The sequence below is a fragment of the Panthera uncia genome, assembly GCF_023721935.1.
Source record: "Panthera uncia isolate 11264 chromosome C1 unlocalized genomic scaffold, Puncia_PCG_1.0 HiC_scaffold_4, whole genome shotgun sequence".
Lineage (NCBI taxonomy): Eukaryota > Metazoa > Chordata > Mammalia > Carnivora > Felidae > Panthera > Panthera uncia.
This window is the reverse complement of record NW_026057585.1, coordinates 68651981-68668190: the sequence shown is the minus strand read 5'-3', so window position 1 is coordinate 68668190 and position 16210 is coordinate 68651981. Positions and strand designations below refer to the sequence as shown.

Genomic DNA, 16210 nt, shown 5'->3' with positions numbered 1-16210 from the left:
CTGGCGAGGATGTGGAGAAAGGGGAACCCTCTTGCACTGCTGGTAGGAAAGCAAACTGGTGCAGTTGCTGTGGAAAACAGTACGGAGGTTCCTCAGAAAGTTAAAAATAGAACTACTCTTTACCCAAAGAATAAAAGAATACTAATTCAAAGGGATACATGCACCCTGATGTTAATAGCAGCATTATCTATCACAGCCAAATTATGGAATCAGCCCAAGTATCCATCAATTGATGAATAAAGAAGATTTTTATTCATCCATAAAAAAAGAATGAAATCTTGCTATCTGCAACAACATGGATGGAGCCAGAGTATTATGCTAAGTGAAGTAAGTCAGAGAAAGACAAATACCATATGATTTCACTCATGTGGAATTTTAGAAACAAAACAAATGAGCAAAGAGGGGAAAAAAGAGATAGAGGCAAACCAAGAAAGTTCTTAACTACAGAGAACAAACTGATGGATACCAAAAGGGAGTTGGGAGGGGAGGGGCAGGATGGATAGGTTAAACAAGTGATGAGGATTAAGGAGTGCACTTGTGATGAGCACTGGGTGATATATGGAAGTACTGAATCACTATATTTTACACCTGAAACTAATACTACACTGTATTACTAGAAATATTACACTGCACTTTAAATAAAAACTTTGTTTTAAAGTTTATTTATTTTGAGAAAGACAGAGACAGCCGTGAGTGGGGGAGAGGCAGAGAGAGAGAGGGAGACAGAGAATCCCAAGCAGGCTCCGAACTGTCAGCGAAGAGTCCATTGCAGGGTTTGGAACTCACAAAAGCGGGAGATCATTACCTGAGCCGAAACCAAGAGTCGGATGTTTAACCGACTGAGCCACCCAGGTGTCCTTAAATAAAAACTTTTTTTAAAAGACCATACAAAAAAAGTTATGCATACTTGCTTTCAAAAAGCTGCTTAAATAAGATGAGGCAGCTTAAACATCTGGAAAAAAATTTTTTTAAGTAAACTCTATCCCCAATGTGGGGCTCAAACTCATGACCCCATAATCAAGAATCACATTCTCTAACAACTGAGCCAGCCAGGTGCCCTACATCTGCAACTTTAAATTGACCTCAGCAACTAATACCCTGGGAGTAGTCAAAGACCTACTGCAAATCTCTCCCACACCTTTAGGAACTCAAAAGCATCTGATTTACTACCATCTGCTCTGGGTTCAAAACCTAAAAGCAATAGAAGGCATTCCCCTTTCCTCCCCCACTAAAGCCTAAGAGAAAAAGAACCCCTCCAAAAGAAAAGCTTTTTTATTTAACCTCTGTCTCACTTTAAGAAGCCATATGATCCAAACCTGTCCTTCCTTCTTAAATTGCATCTCTTGGTTTATAGTACCATCTCCTAAGCCAGTAAAATAAGTCATTCTAGATTCTTTCATTTTTCTCAGGATAGTCTCTATGTCCCTTCAATTCTACTTTTTAAACAACTCTCCTATTTATTCTCAATGCCGCTACTTTATCTTAGGCTTTTGTGGGGGGAGGGGAGGGGGAGGGAGTATATTTCTTTTATTTAATGATTAGAAAATAAAAATACAATCTCCGGTTACAAATATTAAGTAGGTGTGGATGCAGAGCTAGGGTCAGTAGTTAAGACTGGCTAATACAATGTCTCTGTTGCTAAAACAAATTTACAGTGGAAACCTCCATATGAGTCCACATGAATTCTGTGCACAGGGTCTCCATCTCCCTGCTTCTTGCATATTTTTTTTTCGCCTAACGTTTTCATAGCATCTTTCATCTCTACTGAAATACCCTCCTAACCAGTTTTCCTTCTTTAATCTCACTTTCCTCCCATCTATTTTTCACTTTGCAGCTAATATATTCTTTTCCCTAATTGAAATCAGTCCATGGCTCCCCAACCTGTAGGTGTAAGCATTCAGGGCTTTTCATGATTTGGCCCTCACCTACTTCTCCACACTCCTCTACCACCACTTCCCACCTCATACATCATGTTTTAACAAAACTGAATTACTTTCAGTTCTCAAAATACATCAAGTGTTTTAATAACCCTGTGCCTTTTACCTAGGCTGTTCTATCTGCGGTACCCACTAGTAAACCAATCATCCCTTTTGTTTCTATATTTTTCGATTATAAACATAACTTAAAACATTCATTCATATTTAAAACATTCATTCAATCCTGGGCTCCTCTATGTGCCACAGACAGTGCTAGTTACAGGAGATCCAGCAGTTAATTATGGACTCAGCCCTTATCCTGATGGAATTTATAATCTAATGACTATAATCTAATCTAGTGCCTAAAGACACTAAACAACTGATAATAAATGTGGTTAAGAATTATAAAGGAAGCAATACAGTATATAATGGAAATGTATATTAGATGAAAGCCAGGAGAAAGGGAGTTATCAAGAGAAATACTACATGCATTTGTCTACATCCTTCTTACAGTCTGAACTCCTTAAAGGCAGGGATTATGCTATCTTTATATCAATAACCAGGACAATAAATAGTAATGTATAGTAATGTGCATTGACTATCTTATAAAGATCACTGCCCTATTAGAGATATCACTGAGGCCAGGTGAATGCAATAATCTTATTGGTCAGGCCTGAATCATGTGCCCATCATTAAAGCCAATGGGTTAGATCAACTCTACTCAAGCCACACTGATTACAAATGGGGAATGAGTGGTTCCAAGAGAAAAATCAGGAAGCTGTTACCTAAATAAGAGGGCAGGAAAGCTAGATAGACAAAAAACAGCAGCCCTTTCCTTAGTGGACATTGTAATTATCTCCTCAAAAGGTATCTAATTCCTTCCCACACTAGTAAGGTATTTATGTGGGACTGACCCCTTCCCCAGCTCCAGGAGTAGGCCATGATTTGACACAACAGTGGTTCTCAAAGTGTTTGCAGACCAGCCAAATCAGTAAACCTGTTGCAGCTACAAATTCTTACAACCCAATCCCAAACCAACTAAAACCAGAAACTCTGGGGGTACGGCCTACCAGTCTGTGTTTTAACAACTTCTCCAGGTGGTTCTGATGCATGCTCAAATTTAAGAGCCACTGGTCTAGACAGAGAAAGCTGTAATTAATAGTTGAGATTTTAAGAGTGATCCTTGGGAACATGGGGATAATCTAATGTCAAGCTCAGGATTTTTGTGTTATATTTGTGGGAACCATCCTTTTTATCCCCCAGAAATTAGGAAACATGTAATCCCAGCAGCCAAAGGCAGTTATCTTGTCCTGGCAAGGAAGCCTGCCTGAGAAAGAAGCTGATAGAGGAGAGAGCCAAGAGAAATGCAGAAAAATAGGACCAAAGCCTGATAGTCTTGATCCAACTATGTCAGGGGCCTTCATTCCCTTAGGACTTTTCAATTACATGAACTTATAAATTCTCTTTGTTTAAACCAATTTCAGTTGGATTTATCATGTAAACTGAAAGTATCCGGATACCCACTACATCAAGTTACACATCTATCCCTAAACACCATAGGGAAAGTAGACTAGGAAATACTGTCAACTGTCTAGCCTCTCTCTATATTAGGGTTGCCAGATTTAGCAAACAAAAATACAGGACACCCAGTTAAATTTGAATTTCAGATAACAACAAACAATTTTTCAGTAGAAGTATATCACAAATATTGCATGGGACATTACATGTATTTTATCCAGCAACTCTACTCTAAATGCTCATGGTTGATCCCTAGCAATCAAAAAAGTAGCTCTGGTCAGTTTCAGTCAGACAGATGTGATAGCTGCTCTTACAGTTTATTACTAGTAGGAGAAAAGACTACACCCAAGTCCTGAACTAATGGCCTGCAACAGGTTTGAACCACCTGATAGTCCTTTTAAAACTAATCAGACTTCTTTCTAAAAGCCAAAACAGGGGCACCTGGGTGACTCAGTCAGGCATCCAACCCCTGATATCTGCTCAGGTCATGATCTCACAGTTCATTTTTCCAGCCCCGCATCAGGCTGCTCTGAGAGTGCAGAGCCTGCTTGGGATTCCCTGTCTCCCTCTCTCTTTGCCCTTCCTTGCTCACCATCTCTCTCTCTCAAAATAAATAAACATTCTTAAAAACTTAGAATATTACACATGAAAGAACAAATTCTAAAGTAGTATTTTTCAAGCACAAACATTTCCATATGGCATTTCCAAAACAATTCACATACAAATTTTAAATTTTGATTTGTGATTGGGAGCACCTGGGTGGTTCAGTGGGTTAAGTGTCCAACTCTTGATTTTGGCTCAGGTCATGATCTCGGCTCAGGTCATGATCTCACAGTTCGTGGAATCAAGCCCTGCTTCGGGCTCTATGCTGACAGTGTGGAGTCTGCTTGGGATTTTCTCTCCCTCCCTCCCTCCCTCTCTCTCTCTCTCTCTCTGCCCCTCTCCTGCTTGCACATGCACTCTTGCTTTCTCTCTCTCAAAACAAATAAACTTAGAAAAAATGTGTAAAAATAAATTTTGATTTGTGATTGAATTTTCTTCTTAGAAAATTTAAACATGAAAACTAAAACAAAAAACGAAAAAACAATAAATGGCCACCACCTGGGTGGCTGACTCTTGGTTTTAGGTCAGGTCACGATCCCAAGGTCATGGGCTTGAGCCCCATATTAGGCTCTGCGTGGAGTATGGAGCCTGCTTAAGATTCTCTCTCGGGGCACCTGGGTGGCTCAGTCGGTTAATCGGCTGACTTCAGCTCGTGTCATGATCTGGCAATTCGTGTGTTTGACCCCATGTGGGGCTCTGTGCTGACAGCTCAGAGTCTGGAGCCTGCCTCAGATTCTGTGTCTCCTTCTCTCTCTGCCCCTCCCCACAAATGCTTGCACACTTGCTCTCTCTCTCTCTCTCTCTCAAAATTAAAAAAAGATTATCTCTGTCCCTCTGCCCCTCTCCCCCATGTGCATGCTCTCTCCAAAACAAATATAAAAATAAATAAAAACTTTAACAGTAAGTACTTAAGAGACATAGCCACAAGCTCTGGAGGTGTAGCCCTATACCCTTAGACAAGGGTAAACAATTAATCTGGCCCACAAACAGAATGTCCAAGGCTGGATAGTGGTGGATGGTATGACATCATGGTATTGACTTTAGTTTTGCATTGGCTTATGTTTACAGGCCCCAGAGCAGTTTTTATACTGACAAGACACATGTAAAATAGTAGGATGTGGCAGACTGGACCTAGCCTACTGTCTCTTTTATAAAAAAAATAATAAGATAACCCTCTTACTTTATACAAACTTACAAAATATTTGCAAAAAACAACAAATATACCATTTACCAGCAATTTGGAAACTGATCCTATAAGGCTACATGGCAGACCTTACCTTTTAATCCCAAATCAAGTCCTACACATTCTAAATTTAATTGGTGTAACATACTGGGAAACTTAAATCTACATTTTGCCCAGTGCTATGTAAAACTAGCCGAACAAACGTTCAAAAACTTACTACTCACTTCTAATTCTTCGAAATTTCAAAAATGACTTTTACTCAAAACCATAAAATTTTGCTAACAATATTAAGTATTGTACTTTTTCATTATTCCCTTTGTTAGAATAAATTATAAGTTTGAAGGTCCACGTTGATTAATAAATATTATCAACATTTTAAAACTTAAGCCACAAAATGAAGCTGGTTGGGTCCACAGGTCTAAGACCACAAAATATTTGGGAACAGGGTATTTAAAGAAAAAAATACAAAAGAAATTTGATAGTTTGACCTCAAAAAGCTGATCTTGTTTAGGAGAGACAAAGTATACTCACAAAACAATTAAATGCCTTAACATATGATTTTATGTCAAAACAATAGACCATTGCCCCAGATAATTACAGGATTCAGTGCTAGAATTTTTAGAGGAAGAAAGAAGACTTACAAAAGATCCTGATTTGTAGATTTGAGAGGGATGGACACAATCTAACAGAAGATGCAGCATAAGCAAAAGGTTGGAGATGGGAATAAGCAAAGTGTAGTCAGTAGATAGCAAGGAACTGGGCTAAAAGTAAGAATGAGAATAGATGGGGGCACCTGGCTAGCTCAGTCAGTAGAGCATGTGACAATCTCAGGGTCATGAGTTTGACGCCCACGTTGAGGGTAGAGTTTACTTAAAAAAATGACAATAGAGGATTAATAATTAAGTTGGAAATGTAAATTGGTGCTAAAGACCATGTATGCCTAGTTTAAGAATATGGCCTCTGCTTAAAAAAATGGATAGCTGCTAATTATGCCAAAAATTATTTCAAAATAACATTTGAGCAGGATTAACCTGAAGAGTTCAGGATAAATTTATGGGGGAGGAGAAGAAGAAATTAAAAATAGAGCAACCAGTTTTAGGGGGTACTGGTTAAGAACCAGGGTGTTAGCAAGACAGACCTGCTCTGCCACTTGCTAGCTGTGAGGCTCTTGATTAAGTTATTAAACACATCAGAGTCTCAGTTTCCTGTCTGTAAAGTGGGGTAATAATAGTGCCTATTTCATAAGGTTGTTATGTAGCTAACAGAAATAGTACAGGTAAAAATATTTAACACAGCACTTGGTCTAAAATAATTATTCAACAATATTGAACAAATAATTATTCAACAAATTATTCAACAAAAGTATTACCTTCATTATAAATCATTTCAAATGTGTGGTGATGAGGAACCAGACAAGGGCAACAGAAACTAAAGAGAAAGGATGACTTGGAGTGACATTTCCATAGACTCATGAGATGCCATAATTAGAAAAGACCCTAGAGAACTCTTCCAAGAACAAAATGGCCCCAGTTTAAATGTCAGGGATGAAGAAAAAAAAATGGAGCAAGTCAAAAGGTTTTGACTGCAAGATTATTCAAAGAGGTAGACCTGAAGTAATTACATGTTATCAACATACTTTAAGATACAGGCTACAAGTGGGGTGCCTGGCTGGCTCATTCAGAGGAGTATGTGACCTTTGATCTTGGGGATGTGAGTTTGAGCCCTATGTTGGGTGTAGTGATGACTAAAAAAAATAAACAAACAAACTTAAAAAAAAAAAGACATGTTACAATGAATTGGGTACAGTAGGTGACAAACACTGTGCTAGATGTTGATATAGTACATCTAATCCCCAGAACAACTCTGAAAAGTAGAGTATTAAAATTCAATTTTTCAAAAGAGCACTGGCATCTTGCTTCTCAATGCTCAAAGAGGTTAAGTTCTAGCCATATAACCTTGGTAATCATAAGACACAGAGCTAGGTTTGGAACCCATATTATGTTTCCAAGCCTGTGTCCTTTCTACTCCACTCGTGCTGCATCCCCCTTTAAATCAATAAGATTATACAGTATCACACAGACATACTTGTAATTATTTTTCTACCTACCTTCCTAAATATGGTGACCATAAACATGTCCAATCTTTTCTACATTCTAAGAAAAATATAAAGGTATTCAGCATGAAAACAATGATGAGAATGAATTTAAAAAGCATTATTAAATGGAGAATTACCATATTCTAATGAAATATAAGTATACTATAAACTATGTTAAATGAAAGGAATGACTAGTCTTTTTCAATAAGAAATTGTAAACAAATTTGGCATGGCTTTTACATCATTTGATTATACTAACATTTGTCCCACACTACAGTATTATTTTAAAAAGGACACTAACCTCATAAAAGAAATATCTTACCACACAGAGGAGAAGAATTTATATAATATTAGCTCATCAAATATGTTTTCACTCTTATATGGATCCTGAGAAACTTAACAGAAGAAACCCATGGGGGAGGGGAAGGAAAAAAAAAAAAAAGAGAGATTAGAGTGGGAGAGAGCCAAAGCATAAGAGACTCTTAAAAACTGAGAACAAACTGAGGGTTGATGGGGGGTGGGAGGGAGGGGAGGGTAGGTGATGGGTATTGAAGAGGGCATCTTTTGGGATGAGCACTGGGTGTTGTATGGAAACCAATTTGACAATAAATTTCATATATTAAAAAAAAAAAATTAGCTCATCAAATGTTCAGTTACAGGGAAATACTCAACCACAGAAGTAGAATGACCAACCTGCTAACAGTAAGGACCACATGGTGGCAGGTGACCTATTTATTCAGTGTGTTTCTCAGCAAATATTTTCCCAACCACAGGGCCAGTATGCCAGTTCTCCACCAGAATGTTACTTAATCTACATTTCACCAGGATGAAAATACCAAGTATGCCAGAATAAGCAAGTAAGTTTCCTGAAACAACCTTTTCATCTGACTTCAAAAAAGTCAGAAAATACTTTCCTAGGTTGACCAAACTATGTAGTCACAAACTATGTAACCTCTAGACTAGTAGTTCTCAAAGTGTAATCCAGAGACCACTCTGTATCCCCAAGACTCTTTCAGAGGGTCCAAGAGGTCAAAAATATTTTCATAGTAATACTAAAACATTATTTGTCTTTTGCACCCTCATTCTCTCACATCTGTACAGTGGAGTTTTCCAGAGACTAAGACCTGTGGTATCTCAACAGATTGAATACAGGCAGAGACATGGGAACTTAGAGGTCTTCTATTAAGGCAGACATTAAAGTTATTTGCAAAAAATCGGGGTGCCTGGGTGGCTCAGTCGGTTAAGCGTCTGACTTCAACTCAGGTCATGATCTCACAGTTTGTGAGTTCGAGCCCTGCGTCAAGCTCTGTGCTGACAGCTCAGAGCCTGGAGCCTACTTTGTATTCTGTGTCTCCTTCCCTCTCTGCCCCTCCCATGCTCATGCTCTGTCTCTCTCGGTCTCTCAATAATAAATAAACATTAAAAAAAAATTTTTTTTAAGGTTATTTGCAAAAAATGTAAAACAATGCCACTCTTCTTACTTTTGTTTTTTTAATATAGTTATTTTTACATTAAAAGATGTTAACATGTAATGTTTTTAATGAATTAAATTTTTTTTAATTTCTGTTTTTGCTAATTTCTCAGTTTTGTTTTACTGTATTATGCTAATACAGTAAATATCAGTAAATAGCTCTTTGAGATCCTCAATAATTTGTAAGAGTATAAAAGGGGTACTGAGACCAAAAAAATATTGAGAACCACTTTCCTAGACCTTCCTATACATACTTTACAAATAAATGCTTTTAATTTTCTAATTACTACTGAAGAGATGTTGCTGCCGTACAGATAATTTCAGAAATTCTTCTTGATAAGAACAAAAAAAGTCTACAATCTTTAGCAAAAGAATTCATTTAAATAATAAAATCATTTGTTAGATCTTCCCCCCCAAAAAACCAATAACAATGTCAAAACTACAGTGCTAGCTAATACACCACTATCTATAAGCTTTGGATATGAGTTTATGATCAGTTGTATATCTGTAATCTTCCAATAATTCCTATACCAGAGACAGGGCTCTTTGAGAAGCCTACCCAGCAACTGTTCTATCACGGAATAATCCTGATTCCCAAATCACAACAGGACTAATCAAGATGCTCATAAGCAATTCTCTGTACCACACTCTTAACATTTCCAAAATAAAAACTTTTGTTTCATCTAAACAGTTCAGTATTTCTATTGCTTCTGAGAAATACATAAAGATTGACATCAAACTCCCATTTGGAGTTTGTCTTACTTACATTGTCAGTAAATTATAGTAGATATAGCAATCCATGCAGTTATTAGAAACCTTTAGGATGTATGGTAATGGTAGTTTTTGAAAATAGGCTAAAGAAACACCTTTGGAAAATAGTTTTTCAGGCAACTGAAAGCAATAATAGGTAAATTATAAACTGCATTTATGGTTTAGTCTAAAATGGAGATGAAAACCATATTTTTAAAACTGTAATATTTGTTACAGTTAAGGGCCCTAAGTCAACAGCTGTCGAAATCAAGTCCTTTAACTATAGGCTACTGCAATAGCCAAGGAATGCGATGACCAAGGACCTTAAGTAGAAAAGCACTTACAGGCTAGAAAGAAATGGTGCTCCTTAGGTATTTATTAATTCAACACATATTTATTAAATTGTCTATGCTTGCAAGACCCTGAGCAAGCTAAGAAGCTCATAATTTGATGGGAAGACAATTACACTGGGGCAAGTATACGTAAATGCAGAAGCTAGCTACTCCACAAACAGAATGAAAAGTTCTGAGAGGTGCTAGAAAAGAAAGGAAAAGGAAATGATGTCTTCTAACAGAAGGGATCAGGAAACATATATCCTGGCAAAGAAGGCATATAATGTAGACCCTAAACATATAGAAGATTTCAACAAGTAACCAATGGGAGTGAAAAGCAACACCAGAGGAAAAAGCATACATTCAAGAAACAGCAAGTATAAAATAGCTTCCACAGAACTTGTGATGGACTCCACGAAGAGACCAGACTGGAAAATTAGGTTGGAAGCAAAAAAGACGGACTTATATGACAAGATAAGCAATCTGGGACTCTTTTTAATAGGCAAAGGAAAGCCACTGAAGCATTTTCAACGTCATTGGAAGATTTACCACTGGGACGCAAATCATCGGATGGTACTTTAATGATACTGTGGATTGAACAAAGTAGAAACAAGAACAGTTGGTACACTATCAGTCCAGTTCAGGGAATAATAAGAGCTTGATCTGGGATAGACGGTAGGAAAATGAAGATACAAGACATGCTGCAACCTACTCACTAATAATTTACTTAGTTTTAAATGTTTCAAAACCTTAATTTACCACACAAAACAAGGCCGGCGTCCACATTATTTCCATTAAAAACCATTTACATCACAGAAAATATTCCAGCATACTCAAGTGTGCATCCTTTATAAAAAGCTGTTAGGCATAACCAACCATAATCTACATTAAGGTTACAACATGGGTAATAAAGAAGAGCACATGCATATTTCCAATATTCTGAATAGAATCTCTGTATGCAAAATTTTATCCAAGGACGATCATTTTAAAACTCAAAAGTTTATTTCTATGTAATGCACAAAGTTTGGATCAGAATTTTATATGCAACCTTGTAAGACCCACATCACTACATAATTACAATAGTCAACTTTTTTCAAAATCATTTTTGGACAACTCGGCAGATATTTTTCTGAGGCCCATATTTTTCAAACATTAGTGCCTTCTTCATTTTCTCCCCTCCTCCCCACTCACCTCTCCGCCCAACAAATTCCCTTTGTATGTCTGCAAGGCAAGATACTAGGATACAGTATGATTCTGAGGCAGTGTGAATATATAATTCTTATAACAGAAATCTAGAATTATTAACTTTACTTTTTACAAGAGGAACCAATGATGTACTAAATTTCCATTTACATGAATGACAAATGCATCTAATAGAAAGGATGCTTTACCGTTAAGGGGAAACAAAGGGGAAAATACACACAATAGATGGGTGGCAAATCTTACAAACTTTGCAAAACACTGAAAAGCTGCATCTGGATTGCAGTCACAATTACAAAAGCAAATAAAGAAGGCTCCAAAATGAAGGGAAAAGAGAAAAATTCTAAGGAATCATTAAGAGTAAAAAAGGTTGATTTAATATTAGTTTTTATATAGCATCATTCAACACTCTAATTGGAAAAAAAACAAAGGATAATTTACTGCTCACAAGAACACAAGAAATAATTTCTATATACATTCTACAACAGTTATACCTCATTACACTTGCATGGGCTCCAAATCCTTTCAAAGGTTCCAGAAATATACAGTCTTATAATGATTGAGGTTCCCCAATGACACATGATTTATATTGTAAGCTTAGCTATGACACATTTTTAAAAGACATAATCAAGTCATCCTAAACAAAAATAAGGACTCACAAAGGCCCTCTACTTATTCAAAATCATTATGTAAAGCACTATCTATAACTGCAAAAAAGGGTTTGAAAATCTGACAATTAATAATGATAAAACGAGGTTAGACTTTAAAGAAAAAAAATGACCCAACTTTTCCATTTTCTCTTCCTTTTCCTTTCCTACCAGATACACAAAATGTCTGTAAGGGTCTCAGACAAAGCTCTGAACTAAAAATACAGTATATGTATACTTTACATTATGTGTATTTGAACCTATAACATAGATGTACACATCACATATATTCACACACAAAAAAGAAGGTTCCTCCTTTTTTTGCTCTAAGAATTGAAGTTACATTAAACCCTAGCCCATAAATTAAATTACCATAAATTAAAGAGTAATAAAATACTGCACGCAGATCTCTCTAAGCGACTATATTCCAAGAAGAAAAACCTCACGCTAAGACCATGACTGAATAAAAACGCCCAATCCCTGAAAATCACTAACCAGCATTTGGTTTCTGTAAGAGAAAAAAAAAAAAGGGGGGGGTGTCTTAAAATGAATTATCACATAGGCAACCCAGTTTCAGAAGTTAACGAAGGTAGAACACAACGAATCAAATAAGACGAACGTATGAAACGACAAGCTTTAAAGAATTTCCCTAAAGGGAAAGGCTGACTTCAAGGCTCGGATATAAAGCATCCTATGCAGGTAGAAGATCTTTAAGGGGGGGGGGGGGGGAGGACCGGGGGGTGCACAACAAAAACCTGAACGACACGCATAGGCAAAAAGAAGTAAAAGAAATGAGTCTCTCCTCCCACCCCCACTCCAGCCCCCACCCCCACCCTCGCAGGACAATAGGATCGGGGTCCTAACTGCAAACTTTAAACGGGTAAACCAGAAGCAGTTTTACTGCAGCTCTAACTGCAAATCTGCCCCTCATCCCAAACCTAGAGCTCCCAGGAACACTTCTGCCCTGAAAACATCACTAAGGTCTTGTTATATACCAATCAGACCCATCACAAGATTCTTTTTCTCTCCCAAGTACCTGGAGGATCCATTTCAATATAAAATATCAGTTCTGTCGAATAGGGCATCATCACCTCCCTCCAGTCTGCGTCATCGCGGTCCATACTCCACACCGTATTGTACATCGCGCTGTCAGGGGCAGGTCGTCAGGAAATATATAGAAAGCATATATATATATATTTTTTATCTGATATTTAAAAATCTAAAAATATAGATCTATAAAAGTCCCACACGGAAATGCACTTCGGGGTTTCCAACGGCCGGTACAAGTCCAGCCAACTACCGGGACGAGGACGGGGTCCTCCCCCACTTTCCTCTTACAGCACCCAGCAAGATGCCCCCCGAACTTTCAATCTACGGGCTTTTTCTCCTCAGAGAGGTAAAGAGAGGCTTGGGGGGGGGGGCAGGAGGGCTGAGGTGTTAGAAAGCTGCTTCCCAAAAATCCTTTCCACACGGTCGCTCTCCGAAGAGAAAAGCTCCCACTGCCTCCAAATCTTTCCTCGGCAGCCACTTTTGTGTCCTTCGAGGGAGGGAGAACGAAAAGGGGGGAAAAAGAACGCGCTGGGAGAAAGGTGAGGAAGTGACAAAGGAAGGCATAAAAAGGGAGTAGGTATTGCGTTCAAGTTTCGGGGTCCCACTGGTCTGCAGAGAGCGATCCCCTCAGGGGCCGGGACTCGGGCTCCGTTCCAGTCAGGCTCGGAACCGAAGCTGCCGCAGCCTCGGGATGGGGGCCCGTCGGAAAGTCCAGCTAGTTGTGCCCGGCTGGCCGCTCCCGCTGGGCTGCAAGCAAGCCCGCCTATGCCGGCTCCCCTCACGCTCTGCCCTGACTCCAGCCACTAGAGTTTCATTTTAACGGCGCGGAGGGGGACACCCTCCCCCGCCTCACGCTCCCCCACTGAGGCGCCACCCAACCGCACCCGGCAGGGGGGACAGGCAACATAACTACTGTTCCTCCCCTCTATTCCGACTCGAAGTACTGGGGATTCCATCAGGTGCCTGAGAAATTGTTCAGAAAACCGTCCTTCATCTCGACTTTCAACTCTCCCCAACGATTTCTGGGCTTTGGCTTCTTAATCATCGATCCTCTCTTCCCCCCAGCCTCAATCAAAATGGTACAGTCCGGGCGCTGGCCGCACGCCAGGAGTCAGTGCCGGGAGCACGCGAGCCAGGCCGGGGGGAAGCTGCGAGAGAAAAGGAGGGGGTAGAAAGAAAGGATAAGGTGCGTGGTGATTGGCTGAGCCGGGTTGCCGGAGCCCGGAGCCTGCGTCTTTTGTCTGCCTTGCTCCAGCGAAGGAGCGGGAGACGGCTGCGCGCCCCAAGTAGGCCAATCAGGATCCAGCCGGCGCTGGCCGGTAAGGCGGCTATTGGTCGAAGCCCAGTTACTAAGCGGGACAAAGGCAGAAGGGGGAAAGAAAAGAAGAGGAGGAAAAAAAAAAAAAAAAGAAAGAAAGAAAGAAAGCGCAAACGGCGGTTACTGACAGGCTGGGCGAGTGCTCAGGGGCTCTGGCTGCCCGGAGACAGGCGGGGCTCCCGCTGAGGCTGGGACGGGCCGGACGAGTTGGGGAGGTGGGGGGGAGGGAGACGGGCTGGAGCAAGACACCTCTGCCCGGAGATTGGCCGCGGAGGAGGGGAGCGGACGGAGAGAGGCGCCTGCTGTCACCTGGAGGGATTTGGGCTCCTCCGGTCCTTAGGAGGTCCCCGGGCAGAATCCCTACCCACAGACCTCTTCACTGTGCTGGGCAGCCCCCACTCCTCGCGATAAGTTGCCATATAAAGAAAAGGTCCCCCAAACCCACTTGCAGGACTGTTACCACTCCGTGAGATGAGATGCCCATGCCCCCCTGTAGCTTTCCCTGGCAGCTACCGGAACCCAATCCCGGCTTCTCCCCTTGAGCGGTTAGACTTTTCTTAAGGAGGTATTTCGCAGTTCCTCTGCGCTTCCCACGCAAGGACTTTTGAACTCAGAGGTAACTCCCCACACCTGAAATAAATAGTGAGGAGCCACAGCAGGCCCCTCAGCTCTAGTGCTCACGGCAGAAAACATGCCTTGAAATTACAGTGCGTCTGTGATTTAAGACAAATCACAGGTGTTAGAATCCCCAGCCAAAAAGGCTTTATTCTGTTTCCCTGACAGACCCCCTTCCACATACACCGAGTCCCTTCCCCAAACTTAAAACTATGATAGACTATGAAAAACTGTGACTATTTCCATGCATTTCAGAGACAGCTAAATAACTTGCTGGGGAAACACTGAATAGCCAAAAGCAGATTTGTGTCTCCTAAAGGTTATGCTTGGAATTGCCATCCTGCATACCGTACAATACAGTCTGTGGAGGCCAAAAACTGTCCCATTTCCTCTTTACACAGGAGTAACAAAGCCCATTGTGTTTGGGTTGACAACCCGCGTTAAGCCCTAGCAAAACCTCCTACCCTGAATGGCTCTGCTATATTGATTCGTTCCTGTCGAAAAGTTGCCACGTTTCACCCTCTACCTCCTAAAGTGATTCTGCCTTCCCTAACGGTGCTGTAAGTTGAGACAGTTCCTGGAAGCAGTCAAAATATGTATAGGCTCTGTATAGAGTCTTGGATTAAAAAAGGGCTAGTAAGACTAAATGGACAAGGTTGAACTGACAAAAGACATCAAGATTCTTACATGCTTTCTTTTTCACATTTCTGAAATCCCAAACATGATTCAGAAGCCAGATCAACTTTGGGGCAGGGCATGTTGTTAATTTGAATGTCCTGAACCATTTCTCTAGGTAGAAGATACTGGAAGATCAGCTCTAATTTGTGGCTGGCTTCCCAGCAGTCTCTTTACTTCACCATATCTGGGAGCCAGAAGTACTCACATGTGATAACTCAAAAGGCAGAACAATCAGTCAAGGGCAAGTTGGTTTATTTTTGTTCACGGGTGTCCCTGTGCATTCCCAAACAAAATGAAGGTGAAGAGAGGAAGTGTGGAAAAGATAATGGCTTTCAGATGTCCACAGCAGTTTTTGCCTGGACCATTTTTCATCATTTAGTGGTGGGGTTTCAATTTCTAATATGCAGAGCAATCACCCAGCCTTTCCCACAGCTAAGACTTTGAGAGATGTAGTAAAGCAGCACAGTGTATAATCTGGTCCTCAACACTGGCACACAGAGTAAGGCTTGATTCAACCTTGCCACCTAAAATTATATGCTCCAACTATCCAACAAATAAAGCTTTGAATAGGAGACCTCCAAAAAATAACAGTGATGCAAGAAGCAATGATGAATCAAGGGGAAACACATTTCCTTTGGATGGGCTTGAATCAGTGCCCTGTCATGGTGGGAAGTGCCTGTCATATGATGCTGGCCTTACTTTCCTTCAGTTGAGAAATAAAAGTGAGGTTCTGACTGCATGTCATCAAACCGCCTCAGGCTCTTTGGCAAAGGTAGAGAATGTTAGCTCTGGTGTCCTGGACCGTTTCCATCCTGGAGAATTATATTTGGCCTG

General features: G+C 40.2%; 1 protein-coding gene across 1 annotated transcript in view; it reads right to left on the bottom strand.

Moving 5' to 3' along the window:
- Positions 1 to 13595, bottom strand: part of PIK3R3 (phosphoinositide-3-kinase regulatory subunit 3) — a 132309-nt gene extending 118714 nt beyond the window's left edge. Inside the window, exon 1 of the mRNA XM_049618645.1 lies at positions 12752 to 13595. Within this exon, the coding sequence (XP_049474602.1) occupies positions 12752 to 12857 (106 nt within the window). The 5' untranslated portion in view covers positions 12858 to 13595. The remainder of the gene's footprint in view (positions 1 to 12751) is intronic.
- Between the last annotated feature and the right edge of the window lie 2615 nt (positions 13596 to 16210).